The 25,660-nt window shown below is 36.1% G+C and overlaps 1 protein-coding gene across 6 annotated transcripts in view; it reads right to left on the bottom strand.

Annotated features, from left to right (window-relative positions):
* Nucleotides 1–3,275: 3,275 nt before the first annotated feature.
* Nucleotides 3,276–25,660, bottom strand: part of DCUN1D4 (defective in cullin neddylation 1 domain containing 4) — a 38,714-nt gene continuing 16,329 nt past the window's right edge. For 2 of the 6 annotated variants that reach the window (XM_063401915.1, XM_063401918.1), the window contains 9 exons: nucleotides 25,263–25,292; nucleotides 23,868–23,982; nucleotides 14,496–14,587; nucleotides 12,118–12,188; nucleotides 10,528–10,619; nucleotides 9,549–9,657; nucleotides 4,736–4,840; nucleotides 4,185–4,287; nucleotides 3,276–4,074 (listed from right to left, as the gene is read on the bottom strand). In XM_063401915.1, coding sequence (XP_063257985.1) covers nucleotides 4,019–4,074; nucleotides 4,185–4,287; nucleotides 4,736–4,840; nucleotides 9,549–9,657; nucleotides 10,528–10,619; nucleotides 12,118–12,188; nucleotides 14,496–14,587; nucleotides 23,868–23,982; nucleotides 25,263–25,292 — 773 coding nt within the window. In that variant the 3' untranslated portion in view covers nucleotides 3,276–4,018. The remainder of the gene's footprint in view (nucleotides 4,075–4,184; nucleotides 4,288–4,735; nucleotides 4,841–9,548; nucleotides 9,658–10,527; nucleotides 10,620–12,117; nucleotides 12,189–14,495; nucleotides 14,588–23,867; nucleotides 23,983–25,262; nucleotides 25,293–25,660) is intronic. The other 4 variants (XM_063401916.1, XM_063401917.1, XM_063401919.1 and 1 more) reach the window with 2 other exon arrangements.

Raw genomic sequence — 25,660 nt, 5'->3', positions numbered from 1 at the left:
TACACATGCACACACACAGTGGGGGAGTGGGCAAGGGTTTAAAAAATAAAAGCAAACAAACAAAAAGCTGAATTTTGGTCTCATTTACAGAAAACAAACTATTCAGCTTGTGGATGGATTCTATATACTTTTAGAACAATATGAAAAGACAAAATATAAGGCCTAGAAAGAGGTATGTTAGCAGCTATAAATAAAACCAGGGCACAATCTAACCTTTACAGCTGCCTATATAAATTCCAAGAGTATCAAACAGTTTGTTGGACTTGTGACTAAGGGTCAACTGACATCTGGAAAAAGCTTAACACAACTCAAGTCCATTTCTGGTCCTTCAAAACAGTAACTTGGGAGCATTAATGAAGCAGCAATAAGCTGTAACTAATTTTGATTGTGTGAGCATATTTCTGATGAAATAAAACACACATGTTTCTGGTAAAATGGGAGAAGCCTCTATAGAATTAGAAAAGGCTATACAAAGATAACCCAAGTATTTATTGTAGCTTAAAGACAACCTTAAAGAGGTTTTAACTGACAACTCAAGTACATAAATTATTTCAGTAATATCTATGTTCTTCAGCTTGCTTTCCTTGGAAAAGATAAAAAGTGAAGAAACAACAGTAATAGAGAATTATATTAATACTTTAAATACTTAGTATCACTTTGCTTTAGAAGGAAATTTAATTCATGGACTGTTTTGACAACTAATATTAATAGAATCATTTAGGTTGAAAAGATCCTTAAAATTACTGAGTCCAAAGAGCTCCAAATGTTTGTCATCTATCAAAGAACATCAACTGCTATAGTCTCTGGACACTGTTTTCCTTTCACTAACTGTCTTTCCAATTTACATCTGCCAAATACCAAAAATGAACTGTAGGTTGATCATCAAGTTTCTGCTAAAAGTTGAACAGTACACCAGAAACTAGCACAAGACCCATGACACTTTTTCAGGAATGACCTCTCAGTGTCTTGTCCCAGAAAACAGCATGTTTTGTACATTACCTTTCATAAGGGTTGAGGGGGAGCCCACAATCAACCAAAAAAAATCTACATCAGCTATTTGATGGCATAATAAACAAAAAAAGCAAATGCTACACCTGTACTAAATACAAGATTAACTGGCTAGGTTAGCTAAGTTTTCACAACTAGTAAAAGTCTCTCCAATGTACGGGAGCAGGCAATGTTAGGATCTTCTGCTTATCAGCATATATAGCAAAACCAGCAGGATGGATAGCACAGGGAAGCTCATCAAACCACACAGGTCCAATTTAGTCCATTTGTTCACTATAAATGTCACTAAAGCTGTCTCTAATAGCTGTAATTGAATCTGTGGTTTACTTTATGAAGATGCATGTTTATAAACCTGCTGATGGCTACAGATTCATATTGTTTCAAATGGAAGAAAACATTTGCAGCATCTCATTCATTTCCAAACACATTCCTCCTTTCCATCACCCCAATTACTTTTACCCAAATTTAAAAAAACCCAAGTTTGTCTGCTTACACAGCACTAGTACTTTCTGAGGTTTCTTTCCATTTCTTTGCTTTTAATTGAATTTTTTATTCTGCTAAACATCTGTAAAACTGCCAACACTTGGCTGAATCGATTTCTGTCAACCCTGTTATATGAAAGTTATACCTGTAACAGTAAGAGATTAAAAGTGTCTTTGGCTCTTGCTTCCATTATTGGAAGCTCAGTTATTTGTGACATACAAAACCTTTATATAAACTTGTATTTGTTGTAAGATTCACACCAATTTGTGCTGAACAGTTTCCTAGAGTCAACAGCTACCTTAATATTTTAAGAACAATTACACCTATTTCACTTAAAATCTTGGCAATCACAATTTGGCCTAATGTTAAAAGTTATATTGCTTCTAAGTTCATTCTGTGAAGAACTAAACCAGCACTCCACTGGTATTTCATTACAGTAATACTATTGTAATATACACATTTACATCAGAAGTCTTAATAAAAGGTGTGTTTCCTTAAGAGGCTTATTGTAAACATTAAATACCACACTCCACTCAATTAATTTCTTGTGCAAACTGGCATCAAACATGGAATTAAGGTTATGTGCATTAGTACATGAGAAAGCACTGTGTATGTTTTAACCACTACTAACTTTAAAAAGCACTATTTAGTGTTACAGAAATCCAAATGTAGCTATTTCACAGCAAAGGTAGTATTTTCTTCTTAGCATCATGAAAATTTAGGCTTTGTATATGCATGTATATTGTATATTTATGTATATACAAATATACACGAACAGACATACAGTTTTTGTCTTTGGCAGCTGAGCTTGAAAAACAAAAACCAAGAACAACAACAAACAGATCTGAACACAACTGACCACCTGTAGCACCACAATTACAACTTCCTGGCCCAGGGCAGCAAACTAATGTGCTTTTGCTAAACTAGGCTTAATCCTGAAAGGAGTCAAGTCAATGGCAGTTGTTCCTGACTTGATGGCAAGGACAGAACCTTCAACACAGAAGAAAATTTCACTTTCAACATAAGTATGAAACCAAATGTTTCCTCCTGTTCCTCTGGATCACATTCTAGGGAAATTACAAAACTGCCAGTATCTTGTAGAATATTTCTATAGAAAATCTGTTGTTCCAAAACACCCACTGGCCCTTTGTTGTTAAATCCTCCATGAATCAGTAACATTTTAATAAAACCTTAGGGATCAAAGTTGAATAGCACCGGATACTTTAGGACCTATTTATAAATAACAACACTAACATTACTTAATAAAGAAGGGTAAGGCAAAGACAACATGACAAAAATTACAGAACTTAAACATTATGCCATTCACTCATTTTCCCCAAAATAATCACTAGAACCATCCCCCACAAATAAAGAGGTGAGTGTAACAGGCAGTGGTCCCTACTAAAAAGTACTGTCATTTAGTGCTGGTGTCTTGCATGCCCATTGCCTGCAATGGACATTCTGCCAGGAAACTTTAATCCCCAACAGGAAAGAAAACATTATATTTTGACTATTTGACATTGTATTTTTTCCAGTATCATATTTGTAAGTACTTAGAAACACAAAGCTGGAGGCCCTTGCAAAGACTAGTGTTCCAAACAAAAAAATCCCCAAAACCTTTATTATGTCTGTGTTAGGGGTTAGCATACCTCATTCCCCAAACCACTAATTTCAGCTAGAACTTTCAATGTCACTGGGTGACTAGATCACAGCATAGACCAAACACTCTTGGTACACCAAAAATTAAAAGGAGTATGCCAAAGGCAATTTACAAAAGTCTAAAACCCATTTTTAAAAGGTACTTTAATTTGTTCATTTGTACCTGTAATGACTACTGCAGTTTTAACATTAGAAAGTCAGTACTTTTTTCTTAGAATGGAAATCATCTGTGGCATGTACAACTATTACAGTGTTTAAATATTTATATATATATTTTTTTTTTTTTTTTTTAAGACACCAATGTTTCATTCCTATTAGGTCAGGTTTGGCGAATTCTGGTGAAGGAAATCACAGCATGTCTTCTCAGAAATTGGCATCTCAAATAGTAACATTGAAACTGTAAATGGTTCTTCACATAACTATGTCCAGAAAGTCTGAAATGCTACATTTGAGACCAAAAGAAAAACAAAATAACTAAAGTTTCAACAGACATGTAAATGATGATTAGAAATTATTAGAAATATGCCACAAAATTATTTTTACAATACATTTCTGCAGAAATAATTCCTAGGTGAAGCCTTTTTTTATACACATATACAAAATTTAGACAGCAATATACACATAATCACAGTGAAGACTCTGGCAAGTTCACCAATTCGTAGTGTAAATACAAAATGCAAAGCAGCCTTCAAAGAGAACAATGCTAAACAGCAAGCATAGCTAGCTTGTTAAATAGCAAACATCAAAAGTTCCCTGTCAAAGGGATGCAGTGCAAGAAAAGCAGCATGCACTTTGATACAAATAGCAGTTTATGGCTAATGGTTGACATAACTGTGGTAACAGTGACTCTTGAGTGGCTGTGCAACTCCTATGTCATCTGTTTTCCTTTATACCATTCCACAAACTCATCCAACAACACTGGCCCTGTAGAGAGATCAAATAACTGTATTTTACAAAATTGTGTAAAAGGACACTGAAGGATTAAGCTCAAAGAAATAAATTATTTTAGAACATCAACATATGGTAGTACTTACAGGCTCCATCTTCATCATAGTTACTGAGGTCAAGATTAATTGTTCTGCTGAATTCAAGAACGTTACACCATTGGTCCTTATTGATAACTTTGTATTTTGATTGCTGCTTGAGGCAAGAGACAGAAATTACTGAAATGTATTTTCAACTGTCTCAAATTCAGATTTTCTTACAGAAGATTTAAACTTTGTAATGCATTATTTTTTTTAATCTGTATGTGCCATCTAAAACTAAAAAGGATTAAACCAGCAAGTATTTAAACTAGTGTTGAATCATGCTTCTGATTAAGACATCTTTTACAGGGTAGACATACAGCAATAAAATAAAGTCCATAAGCAAATAACTAACATTCTGCAGTTTGTTTTGCATTACACAAATCTTAACAGCACAGGAATTTGAGGAAAAGGAAGGAAAGCTAACCAGTTGCACGTGCTGCTTTAGTGGCTACTATTTCCTAAATCAGAACACAGCATTTTTACTGTTCATTCTACCTCGAGTTAAAAGTATCAGAGAAGACATTAAAAAACCCCATCACTCTATTCCAGTTCCATACCTCTAGAAACTGATGGAATACTGGAAAAAGGGACCATGCTTTTCCTAAAAGAAGGCCCAACATACACTTGGCAGTATTGATATCTAGGCTGCGCTGGTCCTTTTCCTGCATGAAAAGGTCAAAAAGAAAAACAGAGCATCAATTCCAGATTTTTTGTTTCCCCCTCAGCTCACTCATGGACAAAATAAATTAACAAAGAAATAACATACAGCAGTATCTAATGGTGTTTTTTAATAAAACACAACTTGCCAGTAAAATTTCCTTCCTTATAGGTGATGTTGCTTTCTACAGATGTTCCCAATAAAACATTACTGTTATGGCAGATGAGGCATAAGGTCATTTCTGCCTTCCGACCTCCTGGGCACACAGTGGCCATCAGAGCCCCAGCCACGTTTGCACATATCCTCTGCACAGGCACCCCTCTCAGCACAGCACTGCTGTACCCACTCCCTGCCTTAGCACTGCAACTGCCTGCACTGCCAACAGACACCCAGGGCCACTTCACACCTCCTTCACTATGCCAGTGAGCCAAGGAGGATCTGTGTTCTGTTGCTCTAACTGATTACATGAAATTCAGATTAAATTATCAAATGAGCAGACAGAACATAACACACTAGCACATTGAGACTCCTCTCTAGACTGCCCAGTTTAACTTCAGTGTAATAACAGTATATTTAAGCTTAAGGGCTGAATTTTTGTTGTTTCTGCTAAGTAAAAGCAACAGCATCTGTACCAGCAGGTTTGTTAATCAGTGACAAATATTTAGTAACATAACCTCTGCACATGTCATATGTGTATGATTCCATTTTGTTAAGCAGTTTATTCATCTACATTTGTTACCACAAAATTAAACCAATTTTGCTGAAAGATGAGACATAAACCCCCACAATTTTATGCCTTGGTTAGAGCACTGAGGTACAAATTCACAAGTTAATGAAATCACAAAAAATACATTTCAATATTAGCTAATATAGACCTTGTTCTCTATATGTATTCATGACAGTGGACTGCTCAGTCTAAATTAAGAAAAGACAGAGTATCACAGAATCATGGAATTGGTAAGTGGAAGGGACCACAGTGGGTCATCAGGTCCAACCCCCCCTTGCTCAAGCAGGGTCACCCTAGAGCGTAGAGGAATTTTTAGAAGAGCAAGGCCACAATCTGATGATAGGAGGTTTGAACAATCCTTGCTATCAGGGAGCAGTATGAGAGTTTGTACTGTTCCTGTAGTGCCCTGAATTAACAAGAAAGTAGCAATCATAATAATTCAGTTTTCCTCTCACAGATGCTTCCTTGCAGATGCTGAAGATATGTAGCAACTTGTTATGCCTTCTCATGGATGCTGAAGACAGAATGCTATTCATAAGACATAACAAAGAAAGACTATATACCAAAAAACGTGGACCAATGAACAATTATTTAGAGTATAAGCATATGAACTTTTAGCCAATCAACGACCATTTAGTTGTACTTGCTTTTATTCTGCAACCCATAAATATAGTAAAGAAGAAATAAACCGGGAGATCAAACCTCATCATACTGATGTCCATTTGATACTCGGCTCCTCTCTTGCAACACTAGAGCACCTGACACAGGATTGCACCCCAGTGGTTCTTCAATATCTCCTGTGAGGGAGACTCCACAACTTCTCTGAGCACTCTGCCCCAGTGTGGGTGGTCACCTGCGCAGTGAAGAAGTTCTTCCCCGTATTCAGGTGGAACTTCCTGTGCATCACTTTCTGCTCACTGCCTCTTGTCCTATTGTGGCACCACTGAGAAGATCCTGGATCCATTCTCTGACCCTCCCTGCTCCTATCTTTTAACCAACCTCATTGCCCTCCACTGGACCTGCTCCAGGAGCTCCATGTCTCTCTTGTCCTGAGGAGCCCAGAGCTGGACACAGCACTGCTGATGTGGCCTCACCAGGGCTGAGTCAAGGGGCAGGATCGCCTCCCTCAACCTCCTGGCAATGTCCTTCCTAAGGCACCCCAGGACACCATTGGCTTTCCTGGCCACAAGAGCACACTGCTGACTCATGGAGAGTATGTTGTCCACCAGGATATATCCCATATAGGGATATTCTGGATGCAGGGAGGGTTTAACAGATCATTGCACAACAGCTAGCAGCCCACAAAAGGGAATTTTGCCCTATGCCTCACCTGTACAAATGCAGTTCTGTGTTTTACAGAATACATATCTTTATTAAAAACCAAGCTCAAATCATAACTGAATTGTCTGCTATAATATAGGAAGGATGTGACAGAGCAAGATCCCAGTTCTCAGTCAACAATTGAATGCTCTAGTCACAAGGTTATGTTGATCTCATTCTAAACATTCCTCAATTCTAAAATTGTGTAGACAGAATTTAATGCAGATTTGTTTTGAAAGTAAAGTGGGGAGACCAGCAATTCTGAAAACATGAGAAGCTGTTTTGCATTCTGGGCACTAAATCCAAGAGGGATTTAGAGAAAACAAGTAAATTCTATGATGAAGAAAGCTTTTCAATTAGTAGCACAGATGAAAAAGAAAACTGCAAAGGCATTTTTGAACTAATATGATATAAATCTTTCACTTATTTCCAACCTCAGAAAGTTCTAAAAACTGATTCTCCTTCCAAAGCCCATCTACACTTCTGTCACAAATACACAAATAAAATAGTAGAGTATGCAGAAATAATGCCGCTGTCAGAACACATTTTATTTTACCTATTGTTTATACTCTGAATTCTTCCCACACACTCAAGTAATAATGAATTCAGGCCCTATTGCCTTTGCTTTGGCCACACTGGTTTTTCATGCCTTATATTGTTACATTTCTACATTCTCTCTCTCTGACTGATCAGAACAAATTGTTCAGATAATCCCTTCCTACCCACCTCCAACCGCCTAATGGCACATCTGCCATGGCAGATGATGCAACTGCATTCTGAGCATACATTCTAGACACTTACATTCCTTGGATACAGTTGAAAGAATTTATTAACAAACTCTGTTTTCTCTGAGTATTTGTTTTGCACTGATGATTTTAGTCTTCCTATTTTCCTTCCTTCCTATTTTTCTCCCTAATATTTCACATTACAGATCTATTTAAGCCATGTAATATATACATCTGTATGTTCTCAAACTTGGCAATAACAAGAGCAAACATGGACTGAGGAATGTATTTTTGCTTAATTTCAACATATGGTGTTTTAAATTATTTCCTTAAATCTATGCTGACTTAAATAATGCATGCCACATGAAACATTGATGACATTTTTATTCACAAACTAACTTTAAATGCCAAATCAACAGACTCTTTCAAAAAATTTTCTCTTAAAACTTCAGAAGTTTAGACAAGTCGTTTTTTGTCATGGAGCACTTCCCTAAAAGAACTATCCTTAGGACAGAAATTATACAATCTTCTGAATGTGAAACCATTGGCTTTTTCTATCAATCACTTCAATTATTCTGAAAAAAAATTATGCCCAGTTTAATCTAGCATCTATAAATAGTGTCTTTGTTTTTTTCTATTCTTACTGGAAACCATTCTCTTATTACAGACTTTCCCCAAGTCTGTAGTATGGCAAGTTCAATAATCATATTAGCCAAATATTCCCCAGCTTATATGTCAATGACTGGAAGTTCTATAATCTGCAGAGGATTTTTGTCACAAATGAAGTCACAGCACCTGTGTCTCAACGTTTAAATTCTTTTTTGTGACCACTGTTTGTTACACCAGTTTGGTACCTCTTGAAAAGAACACACACACTATCCACCTTTTATGTGTCTGTTCTTACTTTTGACAGACCATCAGCTGGCACAGGTTTGCTCTCTATCCCAAATATTTCATCAGTATCTTGAACTTTTTAGGCAATGCCTTTGCATTTTACATTGAGTAAAACTGGAAGAATAAAGGTTCATACGGCAAAGGAGGAACTAAGAGGTTGATACAGCTTTTCTTTTCCTCTCATACTAACTAATCCCATGCAATTTTTTATATTCCTAGCTGCACGATTCCTTGTTTAAAAATAAACTACCAAAAATCTGAATGCTGAGATGAAGCAAGCACTGAGGTACCAAAAATCTGAGTTGCTAATGAAAGACTATCAGAACTGCTATCAGTTCAATTTCCTCTTATTTTTCTCATTTTCTCAGGTTACTTTTTTGGTGCAAGTTTTCTTAGTATTTTTAGTTCTTTTGTACTGAAATATGAAGTTCAGTTTTACCTTTCTATGTTAAATCTTCAGCACATTCCAACACATTAGCAAAATATATGTCCAAATTCTATTTCAAAATGTTATTTCAGAAAATAAAGTTCTCTTATTACTCCCTCCAAGTATGAATAGTCTTATGTATATAAGTTCCATTTACCAAAGCATGTTTTATAGTGGGAGGACTGATATTAGGGTATTCTTTAATAAATACTGAAAACATCATTGAAACCATTCCAACAATCCTCTGAATCAGTATTTATATCACATCTACCTTTTATCATGTTACCCATTTTCACCAGCTATTTAAATGTGTGAAGTGCCCTCCTGTTTTAAATAAGTTTATGCTCACAAAATTCAGAGTGAGAAACAGAATGGGGCCTAAATGATTTCCTTGAAGTTATAAAGTAGCTTGAGGCAGAGATGTAACAAAACATGCCACTAAACCACTATGCATTTTTCCAGTTTTGACATCTTGCATATACAGTTTTAGAACACAAATGGTTCCATTTGTTAGAAGCAATCTTGAGTGGTACCTTCAGAAAAACAAACTTAGAAGTACACAGTCTTTGAAATATTATTTATGACAGTAAAATTTGTAATTTCAATGCACAGTACTTACCCGTGCAAAGTCAAAGGCATATCTATAAATAAGTTTAAAATTGGTAGGCTCATTTAATAAAGATCTCAAGTAATCCAGGGAATTTCTCAATTTTTCTGTAGTATCACACCTACAAAACAAGCACCAAGTAAGTTTAGAGTCTGCATTCTTATCAAGACGTCTTATGTTCTAGGAAAGAATCTCTAACATGTATCCCCATTAACTTGTTCAAAACACATCACTCTGTACAGAGGCATGTTTTTGATTTTGAGTATGCCTGCATAAAATGCGTTATTAAACCCATAATGTGAAACAAATTGAGATCAAGCAGCAAAGTCTTACACTGGGACTGACTGGCTTTGTAAAAATGCACTCTCCAGCAGACAAAACTAAGAGCTTGTCCATGCATGGCAAACAAACAGCAAATCAAAGCAGTGAAAAATACTTCTGAAGTCTTCCTGAAACTAGAGAACTTCGTACACCGTTTCAGTAATTCTCTTCTGGAAGGTAAGTTAAAACAGTTCTTTCTTTCTCCAGCTCTCTACAGAACATGTCTATTCAACTTTATTTATGTTAATTTTGCCATAAAATTAAACTCTTAACTGGAGAAAGCAACTCTTAGAAAGAACAATGCCAATTTACAGAAAAAGTTCATATTATTCAGTGTTTTAAATCACTCTAAAATACCAATATCTAAAAGATATGTGCAATCCAGCAACAAAGACAGGTGTCCTTGTGGACAGCAAGTGTGTCAAACCTCATGACATTTGTGTTTTATTGAGACTGCAGACTTTTTAATCCAACTGTATTTAAATGTGCAACGTCAGGTTTCAAGTTGTCTCTGACCATACCATAATGAATCAGGCCAAGAACGTATGACTCCTACTCCATGGCAGAGCTCTTTGCTTTAGGTGTTATGAGTCAAAACAGTAAAGTGGGATTTTTTTCTGAAAAGCTGTATTTACTATAATAAACTTAAGAGAATTCTCAAGGCACTTACTGTAGTGATGTCATTCCTTTTAACCATTCTTGTAATGTAAAGTAGCCCATGTTTTGTGCATCCAGCTTCCATGCCAGCACAAGCATAACTACCTGTTTTAAAGAGAAAAAAAATGGAGACTGAGAATTTAACAAAAAGATCCATGTGTTTTACAAATAACCACTGTTTAGTAGGCTACAAATGCTATTACTTGTGAGTGGAAAGTTCAGAACTGAACTGAAAATTGTCTACACTATTTTAGAAGTTAAAAAACCCCTGTAAGTGAGAAACCTGTACACAACCCAAACAAAGAGAAGGTAACAGTGCAAATATAGAAAGAACATCTACCCAAGTTATCACTCATCTCATGAGCAGCACAATGGGGAGAAGACTAGTTGGTGCAAAAGCTACAGAAAGGGTTTCCCAAAGTAACTACAAAATTTCAGTATCAGTTTGACAAGTTATACCTTACATTTGTTAAACTCTCATCTCAATGAACATCAGTTGATGTTCATGAAATTCACAAAATTCAATTATTTGAAAGCTCATAATGATCCCACAATTCAAGCAGATGATAAGTAAATCTAGATGAACTAACATCAATTAACTAACACATCAGAACATAGGCTGACACATAAATGATTCAGTTTTGCCCAAAAGGAAACAGTCTCTTTCACCTCTCACACAGAAGACCAAAGCAAAAAATGAATTCAGATCAAGTAATATTGTAAGATAATAATACTCTTATTCATCAACTTAAGAAACCACTTTTGACAAATACATGAAAGAAAAACTTGCGGGATAACTGACCCTACCAACCTAGAGAAAAAAAAACAATCAAGTCATTTAAATTTGCAACTCAGCCATTAACTAGTCATGGTTAGTGAAGCTCTGTACAACTTATAATGCGAAATCAGAATGCCTGCTTATATATCCAAATGTCTGCATAAATCACAACATTTATTATTCTCCTAAACTCTGAAATTAGCAAATTATATCTCATTTTCTAGCACATCTTTCAAAGCCACAATTCTCATTTACTTATATGATGCTCTATGAATTCTGCAAAACACAGGACTTCCAAATGCATTTAAAGAACAAAAATTAGGCACTAGGAAAAAGTCTGTAAAATGCACAATTGTTTTCTACATATATATATATATATATATAAATATACACACCTCACATATAGAATATGTATCTATAAATATATTTGGATTCCTTATTTGTTTTTTTAAATGGTATAATGGTTGTGCCACTTCTGCCCATAATATTTGAAATCTCTTTGTCCTAGAAAACCCAAAGGAAACACTACTTGTTTGTTAGTTGATATATTAAATCTTGAATTTTCTGGGGAGACTGAAGGTTGGAGGTAAAGTGAAACAGAAAGGGTAGCAGTGAAGAAAAATTGAGGTTTTACAGGTTGACAGTCTGGGGTCTAAAGTAAAGGCAAGGTATTCCCAAATGTGTTTCAAGACCTCCATGGTTTATATTTCTTGAATTTTTTTTTAAACTCTCAAGAATTTTTTAATTCTTGGTGGAAAAGACTGTAAGACTAGCTCATGTACACCATCGCAGATGAGGCATTTTTAAAACGGATTCTGAACTTACATTTTCTGGTTCAACTCCAATGTCTTCACAAAATTTCTCCATACCTTCTGGCCCTACAATGTCATCTGTGCCTGCAAATAAAATGTATTTTACTTATCTCTAAAAATTAAAATAGCCTGTCCTTTACAGCACAAAAGAAGTGCAATCACACAGAGCAACCTAACTTTCAGTTTGTTTGTTTTGACATGAAATAAATATTTTCACACTTACTATCAGTAATACAGAATACACTTACATCTTTATCTCACCTTTGAAAACAGAGAAACTGTAAAACAACTTTCATCCCTGCCAATCTTTCTTGTTTACTGAGATAATCTTGGAAGAGTAAATTAGTAGGAGTTTTAATAATGCACTTAGGACTAACAGAACACACACATAACATTACTAACTTAAATGAGTGGACGATAGCTAGTGAAACTCATTCCCTGAAATCTCTACTGTTATCACAAGATCAAATCACATAAAAAAAAATGATGCACAGCTCTACAGGATGTAAGACATTATATCATTCCCAGAATCTCATTCCTCATTGTCTCCTATGCTATCTTTATGTAATGTTATCTTGCTTATTCATATTGCTACACCATGGCCACACATCATCTGACTCATAGTAACTACAACGGGAAGGAAATAATGAATTACAGTTATTTCTTTGCCTACTTAAAAAGAAAAAAATATTCAAAATATAAATGCTATTAAAATGCACTACTAATAAAACACGGCCTTAAATCAAGCTATCTGTAATTTCTATAGCATGTCTGAAAAAGTTATACAAGCATTAAGAATTGTACTGTGCTATTCTATTTTTAAATACACTTTAAGTATTTGAACTATTTTGTTAGAATTATTTGACTCACGTCTAAAACGGCTCATTTGAAAAAAAATACAGGCTTAAATGCCTACTCTCCTCCAATATAAAAATCACATGTGCAAGAAAAACAGGATTTATAAAGGGAAGATCAATATGTATTTTATTATTAGGTGATCTATTCTAAAAATAACAAAGTTTAATAATGTCTTTTCCCATCTTCTCATAACAGCATCTCAATTCTCAGTGTACACAACAGCCTTTTAAAAGACTCATTCTGTAATGCAAAAACACACCAAGGGAAGGAAAGAAACCCAAATGCAGTGTCAGCTGTCTGCATACATAAAGACTTATGAAGCAAGAACACAAGAGACTATTCCTTGAAAATTCCATTTTTAGAATGTTACTCAATACTGTAAACGGAATTGTACTCTCCACTTTTCTGTATTTTATCTTGGTGTGTGCACCCAGTGGAAACCCCAAAGTTTTTTCACAAACAGCCTTCCTTTCATCCTTTCTTTCCATGGAAGTCTTGACAAAAATGAGTCATGCCTGTTGCTAGAGTGAAAAAATAAATCAAGCTGGTCAGAAAGGCAGATAATCTAACAGGTTAGATTTGGCTTGAATGTGTCTGAATCTCCTCTCACAGACTGCCACAGACAAGTGAGATCTCAAAGTATTTAATTTCATTTTTATAATTTTATTAGGAGAAAAAATGTTTTATTACATCAAATTAAGTCACTCTTCATTATGTTTAAAAAGTAGACAAAACAGAACAGGCTGTTAGACATGTTATCCAAGACAGCATCAGAAAACTGCAAGATGACATTGAACATCTATTTCATTTCTTTTTGGTCTTTACAGTCATGAGATCATTTTCCCCCATGTGTCAAATTCCTCCTTTCAGAAAACACGTGCAGGAAAACAAATACAGCAATCAACTTCACTAATAAAGGATCATCTCCTGTGACCACAGATTATAATTAACACTCCTAGAAGTACTGCCTGAAGAAAGTTCTCATACACAAGGGCAAAAATAAATAATACAGGCTACCTTCCCTTACCTCGTGATGGAAAACTATCTGATAAAACTAGTATGGGATATTTGAATTCATTCCCTTCTTTGCTTGCAACGCTAAGCACCAGATTCAGCAGGAACAAAACTGGTGTTACTACACCTCCCTGCCCCTTTGGGTTTTTTAATTGAAGACAGATCACTTCTGAGGCTAATTCTGTACTCTGTAGCACTACCATGGCAGACGATACAGATGATACAGACACAAGAACATTTTCAACAGAAGTACAACTTCAACTGCAGATTTGAATATTAAAGTACACGTTTCAAAACATTTCACATTATACACCTTCTGCATTCTTTTTACAGGATATAGACAAAGACAAAACTGAACCTTGAACTCTTCCATCTTGAATCACACAGAATAAAGAAAAGTTTCTCTAAGACTTTTACACAAAATCCTTTATATTCAGTCTTTTGAAAGTTCAGTTAATGCAATTTTCATATTCCAGTATAAATTAAATTATTGGTAGGAAATTTGCATTTCACACTTACCCGCATATTCATAGAACCATTCTAAGCATCTCTTACTTGAAAAGACTTCTTCCTCTGCTTTTATTCTAGTTGAATCGTATTTTCTATACATACTTTGAAAAAACAAAGACAAACATTTAATTAATTCATCAATATTTTTTAAAAGCAATCTTTTCGTCAACAGCTATCTATTCATAGCAGAAACATTATTCCTTTCAGTTTACTCAACATTTTGTACTCATATCCAGTCATTTGGAACACTGCTTGAGAATCACTGAAGCTAAATACTTTCTTTGCTCACTCTGTCATACTTCTACTGATTCGTAATCATTACCCATGTAAATGACCTTCCCCTAAAACAAATACAGGTTAGTCCAAATTCAACCCCAAACTGCTCTGTGCAAGTTCACAGTAAGGCCTTGCCTTACCCCACCAGTTACCACAGTCAACTGATGGGCTGCAATCCAGCTGTGGGTCTAAGGCCAGAGTCATTCCATGTCACAGTCAACACAGGTCCTACCTCTAGGTGCACTTTGTTCACTTTGGATTATTAAACTAAAGAAAACTGCAAATACTCCTTTTGCTGCCTTGAAAAGATTCTACAAACGGCATAAAAGCCAAAAGAGACAAACCTACACTTATATTATTCTAAAGCCAGTAAGTTGGTAACACAAAAGAGGCCCAGAAAAAAGGTTGGAAGTCCTCACTGACAGTAACTCAAGGAATGTCATTCATCATGGAGTAAAGAACCATCTGAAAAGGCAGCCCCCTTCCACAGGGTACCAGCAGGGTAATGCTCTTCTCATTCAACAAGAAGTGTAAGGAATTTTAACTACTCTATGGAAACAAATTCAGTGTCTGAAACACCTAAAGCACAGAAAACATGACAGAATTTGAAGGGTTACTCCCCCAGTTAGACCTTCTGAAACAGGGACAATATCATTTGTGCCTGCTAGAGGAAAGAGACTCAGCAGTCCAAGTAGTTATCCACTGCTGCATATGCATTCTCTGATCCTTTTCCACCACTCTTCAGTAGCTTGGGCTCATAATAGCTGAAAAGAGCAACAAATAAATGGTTTAGTCTAGAGAAGGTAGCCAAGAACAGCTCTGTAAGTGTTCCAAGCATGCAGAGCTTCCTCTCACAATGTCAAATCCTGCTGGGGGAAGACAATGAAGCGGCTAACTGGTTCAAGGAGAATTTTGAAACCATTTGAATAATGAAATTACTTTGGAGTTGATTTCATCACTGTTTTGTCCTTCTAGAAAGACAGCTAAAAGACACCTAGATTTATGAGCTTAAAGTACACCGATCCCACTATTCTCCACCTAGCTCAGCTATCAGCTGTGAAGAACTGTAGCTAGAAGTTAACAGCACACGGGTCATTCTGACAGGAATTCAAAGAAATATTTCATGTTTACTGTCATAGTTCCTTTAAAGCAGCTAGCCTTTAGAAAAGTATACTAATCAGAACAAAATGATAAATTGCTAATTGGAAGGCAAGTACAAATAAGGCTCTTAGGAAATTTCTTATGAAAAATTGACACTGTACTGAAACACACTGATCTGCAACAAACCGGAACACTGCATAGAAATGTCAGCCATATGTGTTGCAAATACATACTGACATACCCACAATTTTAGGTTTTTTGGGTTTTTTTTCATTTTGAAAACACTCTTTTCCTATTTGAATTACCTATTTTGCATAAGCTTTACTGAATTTGCAAAGGAAAAGACTGACAGCATCACTCACTAAGTAAAGAACGAATCCGGAAGGTGTAAGTCTGAGTTGAAATAAGCTTTATTTTTAATAGGTCTTGTAACATTTTCATACTTGCAGAATGAACTGTGATTATAAAAGACTATCCACTAAGTTTTATGCTATTCTGAATTCAGAGCAATCAAGACAAAGAAAGGAGGCATTCTGCCACTTTGGCAGAAGTCTTAATTATTCAGTATCCCCTTTTTTGTCACAAACAAACGTGACAAACACCAAGTAGAATACCAAGTTGGAAACTGTAGCAGGAACCAGTCAGCATCTTTATTCTATTCTCTTTATTCAAGAAGTCTGTAAGAGTACTGCTGGAACCAAGGACATGGCAAAGCTAATGAGGTTCACAAAGAAAGATATTTATCACAAGACTCAATGTTTTTTCTTACAAAGGGATGATAACCAATTGCCTTGCCCTGCTTGTTCATGTAAATCATCAACACGTTAAGCTGCCAGTATGAGAACAGTGCATTTAAGAAGGAACTCTCAAGAAACGGACTTACTGACAGAGCTGTAAGTCATTCAGGTATTTGAGAAAAAAAGGTTTCCTGCATCTACAAATGACAGAGCTAAATACTGCAGTCTGAAACAAGACATCAGCGCCAGCAGTATGTGTAATAGGAACAGTAAGCAAGAAAGAAAAACAGCCCTTTTTATACATTCTCTGCATCTGCACATAGCAGAAGAATTTCAGAAAACTGATATGAGATTTAAAGTCACTTGTGTTTAAGGCTAAGGTCACAGTTTAGGAACTGCAGAAAATAACAGTACTAATTATTAAGTCCATGTGCCCAACATACAGCCAAATAGCTCCAATGAAAATGCTCACACCTCAAACTTATGATTGTTCAAAAAGTTCAATGCCTGACCACTGGAGTTTAATTTTTGAGAAACCAGAACCAACTACAGATATTCCAGCTTGTGCCAGTTTACAAATTCAGAAAATAAAGTCAAAAGGGATATAATCTTGAACTATCCCACTCTCTGCTATAAGCTAATTAGTCAGACAGGCATTAACAGTGCAGGTGACACAGTATCACATTTATAATAAAATAGACTATACATGGTGAATGCACCAGAATTAGTCATCTCATGTATAAAGACAAACCCTTTTCTCTCCCTGCTTACTCCAAACATTAAATGAGTTTCTCAGCCTAGCCTAGCCAAGCCAGCTATTTCTACTAGCAAGAGACTCCTAATCTCTAAAGTGCCTAGTAAAGCAAGATGAGTGGGGAGATGCAAACAAGTAAGTAGACAAGTACCTGAGATTACTCAGCCTAGCACAACTTGGTTCAATCTGGTGGCACAAAGTAAAGGCATTTTCAAGGACTACATCTACTGAACTATGATTAATACAGATTTGATTATCTCAAGAACCACATCGGCAGAAGAGAAAAACACAAACTTCCAGGCACATCTGGAATTTTATATCCATTTTATATCTTGCAGTATTCCTCATCTCTGTGGAATTTCTCAGTATATACTGCAAGATGATGTGCCTTGTCTTTGTTCTAATGACAGCATCTCTTGCTATGCAGAAAAATACACTGCCAGAGTGCACAAGGTAGGTATCTGGATATTTTGGGAGCACTAAACATCTACTGAACACATCTGAGTTTAAAACAGCAAGATCCCAATGGCTCACAGCTTCCTCAAGATGACCAGGACCAGTACTTTCAAACAGATGCTCAACCATTATGCCAACCAAGTCCTGCTTCGTAATTTGCTTCTATATTGATGGTGTGTAAGAAGAAACTGCAGTGTCAGCCACACCTCAGATGTGAAAAAATATAAAGGGGGGGCAGGGAAGGCACAGGGGGAAAGTAAGAAACTCAGAAAGATGCCTTCCATAAAGGAAGAGCAAATACACCTGGTATTTTTGGTACCAGAATTTGCACACTGTCAAAGAATACTGGCACTGAAACAGGATTGCTAAAAGGCATTTTCTCCACCATCAGTTAGAAAGGTGCATGCACAATTTTATCTTGGAGTATCTGCTATACCTGTCACTACCAGACAATACCAAACTCAGAACCTTCGTTTTTACAATTATCCTTCCATTTCTGAATCATAATATGATATCCATCAGGAACAGCAAGGAAAAAAAAAGTATTACCTACAGGCATAGGTATGTATTTCCCTCTCAGATGAAACACACATGAAGGTACTATTACTCAGAAAAACCTTCACTTGAAAAATGGTATCTTTTTTAGTTTAGCATGACACTGTCAGGACAGTGACAGCAATACACGAGTTATTTGTAACAAATATCCCAATAAGGTGCATTTAGGGGGTTTTTTAATTATCTCTTTCTAACAGTCATTTTGTCAGCTAGAGACAGGAAAGAATGTGGGACAGGGCAGGGCAAAAGCATCATGAGATAACCTGTTTGAATTTTGTAAAAGTGATTTCAGTTACTTAACCACATCAAAATGTAACAATTTTCTCAGAGATGCTTACACCTCCATCATGACCTAATAGCTGACTCATAACATCCGTGTTTAAACTTATATTTAAAATATTCATGTGAGCTAGGGAATTGTAATATACCAGCAAAAAAGGTAAGACAATGTAAATGTAACTGGAAGTGCTATAGGCAAGCATCAACAAAAAAAAAAAATTAAAATGAAGTGTCTGGCATGTCATGCTTCTTTGAATACACGGTCATCCACATATTTTCCAAATTATTTTCTTCTCTTCCTAACTGATTTGGTGGGAAAGCAGAAGCATGAAAATTCCATCCAGCTATTACAGGGTGACTAGGCAAGTCATTGTAAGAGCTGATGGCTGCTGCCAGCAAAAAGAACAAGGTAAGGGCAATTCTCTTCAACTCACTGCAGTCTTCAAAGCTGGGCCACCTACTGCACTGAGCATGTTTCACCTGTACTGGAGTTGGTTAAAGCTCCACCAGCAGCCCCTCCCACTCCAGCAACTCTGGGCTGTGTAGTTCCAGAATACTCAAACCAAGATCAGTGAAAACATGGAGCCTACATCACACAAATGTTCTCTTCATGATGGAAGCTGGTAATAATCCATTGAGGAGAGAAAAAAAAGGCAAGGGGAAAAAAGCTACATTTTATTATGGTAAGTCAAAAGTTAAGCTCTCAAAGATTTACAACCTGGTTATTTCAGATGGTCAGTGCTTACTGAATGAAGACATGAAGAAATTCACCAACAGAAGCTTTGTTTCTAAGTAACCAGAACTTAGTAAAAATCTTTACTGAATTTTGTTTGAGTTTTGAACTGAGTAACTAATTGCTTCCAGATTATTTATATTTCAAAACATGCCGATTTTTGATTGAAGAAGATACCCCATACTACTTCCATTAATACTAATTAATTTAAAATTTTGGCTGAGAATTTTCATCAATGCAGCACAATGGAAGTATTTTAATAATGCCTTATCTATTCACTCACAATTATGATTCTAGCAATAGTTTCATAAAAACTGTAGTAGAAACAGAAGGATGGGAAATGACATGTTTTGTAATTTGCAGGACATGACAAAAAATGTTTAAAGCAACTCTCAGGACCAACTTACTTGACTGTTAAGTTTTATGAATGAATATACCTTATGTCTCCCTGTTTAAACACTTACAATCATTTCTAAACTGTTAAAATGTTTGGAACTTCATCAGGTTTACTTAACGAGCATGTGTAACAACACACATGCTGACAGTCACATGTCCAGTTTCAGTGAAGTGCACCGAAAAGCTACAAAAAAGGAAAAATTATACTTGTGTGTACCTGAAAATCCCTACTTCAAGGCAAAAGATCTACATATCTATGACAGCTGGGATCACAGATGGTCTGCATGAGGCACAACCAAACCAGTTAGTAAGCAACAACAGAACAAAAACCAAACCAACTCAAAACCAAAGGTTTTGAAAACTTTGAAAGTTAGTACACCCCATGCTAATGACCCTGTGTTTTCAAAAATTACATTTTTCCACTACGGAGTATGGAGTTTACTATTCAATAAAGAAAATCTATTTTTCATGCTAGTAGGCCCTTTTGTGCTACCTTCATACATAAGGGTAAATTGATTGAAAACATTTATCTAATTGTTTGAAAACATAAATTTCAGGGAAGCAGATAAGTATTCCTAGTTTTCATCCTCCTAGGGTGACAACACCCATTACAGCAAGACTTTTGCCCTCCGTGTCATTCCAGAATAAGGAGTAGAATTAGTTTTTAAATGAGACTGTCAAAATGTAAGATATTATACAGCTCATTTTTCCCTATTTGGTCAGATATTGTGTAACAGATAAGCAGCATAAGACAATTACCCAGTGAGAACTATCATTTTACCTAGCAAGTATCTTTACATGAATCTTGCTTTAAGCATCTGAAAATGCTTAACACCATGATGGAACAACAATGTACAGAAAATGTAATTTTAATTCTGTTTTGTGAATACTCTATACTGTGACCATTTTAACTACAATAAAGTCAAGACTGATACTGAGATAAAAATACAAAGTCTTCAACTCATTTTGTTCAGGTTAGCACATGCTCAACTGTTTACTTCCAACAGCTATGCTTTAGGGCAAGATAAATCTTACTGTTATCTATAAAACACCGAGTTCTTTTTATTAGACATCATCTGGTACAGAAATTCCTTCCCACTGAAACACTGCATTCATGCACGGTTCATGGTGATGCTATGAAGACTAATTAAGAGAATTCAAGTTCTTATTATGTAAGGGTGGAACACTAATGAACATGGAGTCTTCCATAATCAGTCTATGCACTAGATCAGCATTTCCAGATAATTTCAGCACAACTAGATTTGTTCCTATAAATATTTTTCCTCAGTTGTCTATGCATTTCTGAGATGAGGCTGTATTCCTAACTGCCTGGAATTAAGGGTGTAAGACATTGTTTATGACTTTAAAGTCTTAAGAAACTATCTTTTCTTTCAGCATAGAGACCTGCTGAAAGAAACTTTATGGAAGAAGGCATATCTAAAAACATTACTATCAGATTTGAAGAGATTATAGGAATGAATCAAAAATAGTAAAGACTGAAAATATCACCCAACAAAACACTCCATTACAGATTAAAAATAAATACATTTTTTAATGGACAAACCAAGAGAAATCATCAACATTCAGTCTCAGCTGCAGTAACACCATTAATGGTGACATCCCTTGAAAATCTTTGGATTACTACCCAATATTTTCACACTGAGAACAAACAGGAGACTTGCAATTACTGAATTTGTTAATGTTGACCCTATAAGTATGCCACTGTCACTGAGAAACATACAAAATTTATGCCATTCAAATATTATGGCATTCAACAATTATGCCACTCAAATATTAAGTATTTGAGGCGACAAATCACTTCTGTTAGGAAATACAGTCTCCTCTGGAGAGGACTGAGTAGGTTTTCAGACACTGCCTGCCTTTCTTCATTTTGGACAGAATCCACACAGACTGGTGTCCTGTGAAGGCTTATCCTGAGTTACTAGAAGGCAGCTTCTACAAAGTCTGTCTCTAAACCAGAATCTGAGAACTGGGCCCAGGAGCCCCTATGAACTGGCATTCCACTGTCCATACTGTTTTACTGTATATAGCATTCTCTGCACACAGTGTAAGCAGACCTGGCTTTACAAACTAGGTATGCTACAGGACACTGCTGCAGAGTTTCCTGATTTCAAACTGATTTCTGCTCAACTGAGATGTCTGATCCAAAACCCAAACTTGACAGGTATGAACTCCACCTGACAAAATAAGCATGGAAGTAGGAGACTGCTTTTTGACTAACCTGTTCGCAGAAGATTACAGGGGTAAAAATCCTCCCTTGAAAGAAAATACAGCTTCAAGACCAGGCTGAATGTCCAGCACATAATTTCATATTGCCAGTCATGCTGAAATAAAAAACTGTTTTCTTGAAGACCAAACGAACAAACAAAAAAAACTCTGGGAAGCAGAGAAAGCCCAAAAACCTTTTCAGGAAGTCATTCAGATAAACACTGGAGCCACATCAGAGGATACTACCCCATGCATGGTTCATGACTAGCAGATCTGGTTTCTCTTTCAATTCTAAAAGCAGGCTGAGGTCTTCCTTTCAATAAAGAATTACATGGCAGTCAAAAGAAGACTAGATCCATTAATTATAAACTGCGAGGCAGATATTAAAAAAAATCCTTCAAATTACATTTTTGACAAGCTCTTAAAAACGACTATCTAGTATTCATAGAGCAAAAATTCAGGTTTTTATGATTTTCTTATGTAATTACACATATCAGTATTTCTTACTTACAGGCAAGTTTACTTTTTAGGGGGTTGCTTTTTTCTATCATCAGTGTCTTGGCTAAGGTAGGTAGAGCTCAGTTTTATGAACCTCTCTATATTCTAGAAACAATCTGTTCTCGTATTGCTTCCACACTGTATGCCTATCTTTGAATAAGCTGTAATGTCCTCTATCAACTATTTAGCTTTTATATTTCATTATTTCTGAAAAGCAACAAAAAATATTAAGAACACGAACTGCTTTTTTGTTCTAGTTAGTGTTACAAAGCAATGAAAGAGATTTTAACTCTCCTTCTTCTGCATCAACAGATCATTTAATAAATTCCAGTGCAGTTACAGTTGTGCAACCCTATTAAACACAATGAAGTTATAGGGGCATGACCAGAGGCTTAATTTGGCTACCAGTATTTTTCTTACTCATGCTAGAGTATAAAAAGCAGAATATCCAGCCTGATTTCAGGCTGACAGTTAGGAGAAAAATGCCTCTTTTGACCTCCCTGAAGGTACTTGCTATGGAAGCATGTGTTTTCTGAGACACCAGTAACACATGAATATAATAGAGCTCAAATTCTACTGATTGATGCAGTGCCAAGCAAACTTTCTAGTTGTATAAGCCACTTTTCCACATCAGAACAATCCTACATCTATCATGCAGGAGTGTACACTTCTATACTGCCTCAAGTTCTGAATTTAGCCCACATAGTGATTCTTGCACACAGGGAGCACATTCAGTGGTTTCTGAATGACTCAACACACTGCACATCCTAGAAATCCAACACTTGCAGAGATCTCAGCTATCCAATACCTATGCCAAAAGAACACACTGTTCATGCACACTCTATAACTTATTTGGCTCCTGCTGTCCAGTGAGAAGTGCCTCAATAACTGCTGAACCACGGACTATCACCTTACCTGGGCAATTTCCCCTTAGATGTTCAGTATCAAGTCACAACATAACATGGAGACTAGCAGGGTTTCAAGAACTGAGTGGACTATAACTACATTCACTTTTTTGACAGGCTAGAGAATGAAAATACCCATTCCAGATCTTATGCATGTATATCGGAAATTACTACTGTATCTCTTCAAAGTTGTTTTTGAACCAACAAGTATGTATTTAGACAGCTGGCAACTAGAGTAAGGAGAAGTTCCCTACAAGCTTCTTGTACATCTGGGGAAAGGTGAGATGCAAACTGGACCTACATATATTTATCAATATCCCACAGTTCAATCACCAGCTATGGTTCCACATTGAGAAACCAAGCAAATTTCAATATCATTTCCATTAGTATTTAAACACATGATATATCAGCTATTCAACTTTAGATATTCCATCAGTCTTAGCTCATGGTAAGATGACATACCCATCATGTCTACTTTTCTTAGCAGATAAATCATCTCCTGCTGCAGGTCTCCTCTTTTTCCTTGGAGGCATCACTTTACTAAAGCAGTCTGATGAACTGCAAGACCGAAGACTTCCTACAGAGGGAATTAAAAACACCAGCACAAAGAAATGAAACTGTTGCAGACCAGTTAAACTGTGTCCACTAATAGGCATATTACAAAGGGAAGGGAAGAAAGTTAGGGGATTTAAAAATTATAAAAGAAATGGTCTCCTTTCAATAGCAAAATCCATCTCACTTTTACATGGTATTCTATGACCAGATTTCCATTAAGGTAAAAAGTACTACACCAAAATGTACAGTAGCACTAGCATTACTTCAGTCTAACAGTAGTCAAGAACTGACACTATCCTGAAGAAGTATTTAAGTCCTCTAAAAGTCATCCTTATTTTTAGTCATTTTTTCAAATCTCAACTTCTAAGAGTTGATCATTGCTTTCTGAAATACAGATGTGAGTGAACACCTACCTCTAGAAAACAGAACCCTTTTCTTTTCAAGCCCCAAGGTTTTTGTGATACAGAGAGCAAGAGGTAGGAAAGGTTTTCTTTGTTCTTTAGTGAGAGGGTTTTTTTCTGGTGTTTTGGGAGGGGTTTTTTTGTTAGTGTTTTGCAGGGACAGGAAGAGACATTCAGCAACCACCAGGGAAAAAAATAAGTGGCTGGCTGTATTGTTTGGACTGAATGGTTCTCAAAAAATGAGGAAACAGCCAATTCAAGATACTGATGGCAATAAGGTAGTAGTCTTTCCATCCCCTTCTCTCAGCTACATACTCCTATGTCTCTGGTAACTTTTCAGAGTGCCAATCCAGCTCACCAAACCCGTAGATAATTAAAAAGAAAAAAAGAATAACCTTTTTGTACATTAGCACAAGAAAGAGCACAGGACCAGCCCTTTTGATCACAGCAAGTTATTAAATTGCTTTTGCTGTCTCATGAAAATAGTAGGCTAACACTCCGGGCAAAATTTTATCCTAATTTCATATGCTGAAGACCACACAGACACCTGAGAAAGGTGTGTGTAAGAGCAGCTCGAAGAGCTATCACAGCTCTAAGTGGTACACAGAGAATTTGAAAAGAAAAGGAAGAGAGAAGTGAGGTATAAAAATTCAGACAAAGCAATGTCAAAGAAATTTGCAAGAAAACATTAAGAACTCCAGAGTTCCTTCTCTAAGCTACCTTCTCTTTGCTACAACAGCATCCAAGTTTAGCTATGCTCAATTAAGATGCCCACAATTTTTATTTTACATCACAGCGCAGAAGCAAGCAATAAAATTTTGACTGCTTTTTGACACCAAGGGAACAGACTGAAATCAGAGGCCCAATTCCCAACAAACACTGACAGCAATCTTTTGCTTACCTATTCTTCGAATCTTTGAAAGGCTCTCTCCTGTTATAGGAGAAACACATGTAAGGAACCTCACAGCCTCACAGGCTTTGCTACACATACGGTATTTCAAACATGCACGGAAACTCTTACGCATAAAGTACGTATTGCTCTAGTGTTAGGTAAGATGCTCAACACAATTTTTACATCGAGATGAACTAATCTGGTTTCAACTAATAAAGCTTTTGCACTAAGCATTCCTTCTTTGGTCTTCTCTTTACATTCTTTTATCTATCTATTAAGAAGAAAATTAATCTCTCTAGTTCAAGAAATACTCTCCAATTCAAAAAATTCTTCCTATATACTCTTTTTTTTAACCCTAAATTTCCCTCCCCATTATCATCCCAGGAAAGTACAGCCATACACTATCT

The sequence above is a fragment of the Prinia subflava genome, chromosome 7 (assembly GCF_021018805.1).
Source record: "Prinia subflava isolate CZ2003 ecotype Zambia chromosome 7, Cam_Psub_1.2, whole genome shotgun sequence".
In the NCBI taxonomy this organism is placed as follows: domain Eukaryota; kingdom Metazoa; phylum Chordata; class Aves; order Passeriformes; family Cisticolidae; genus Prinia; species Prinia subflava.
This window is presented reverse-complemented; position numbering and strand designations above follow the sequence as displayed.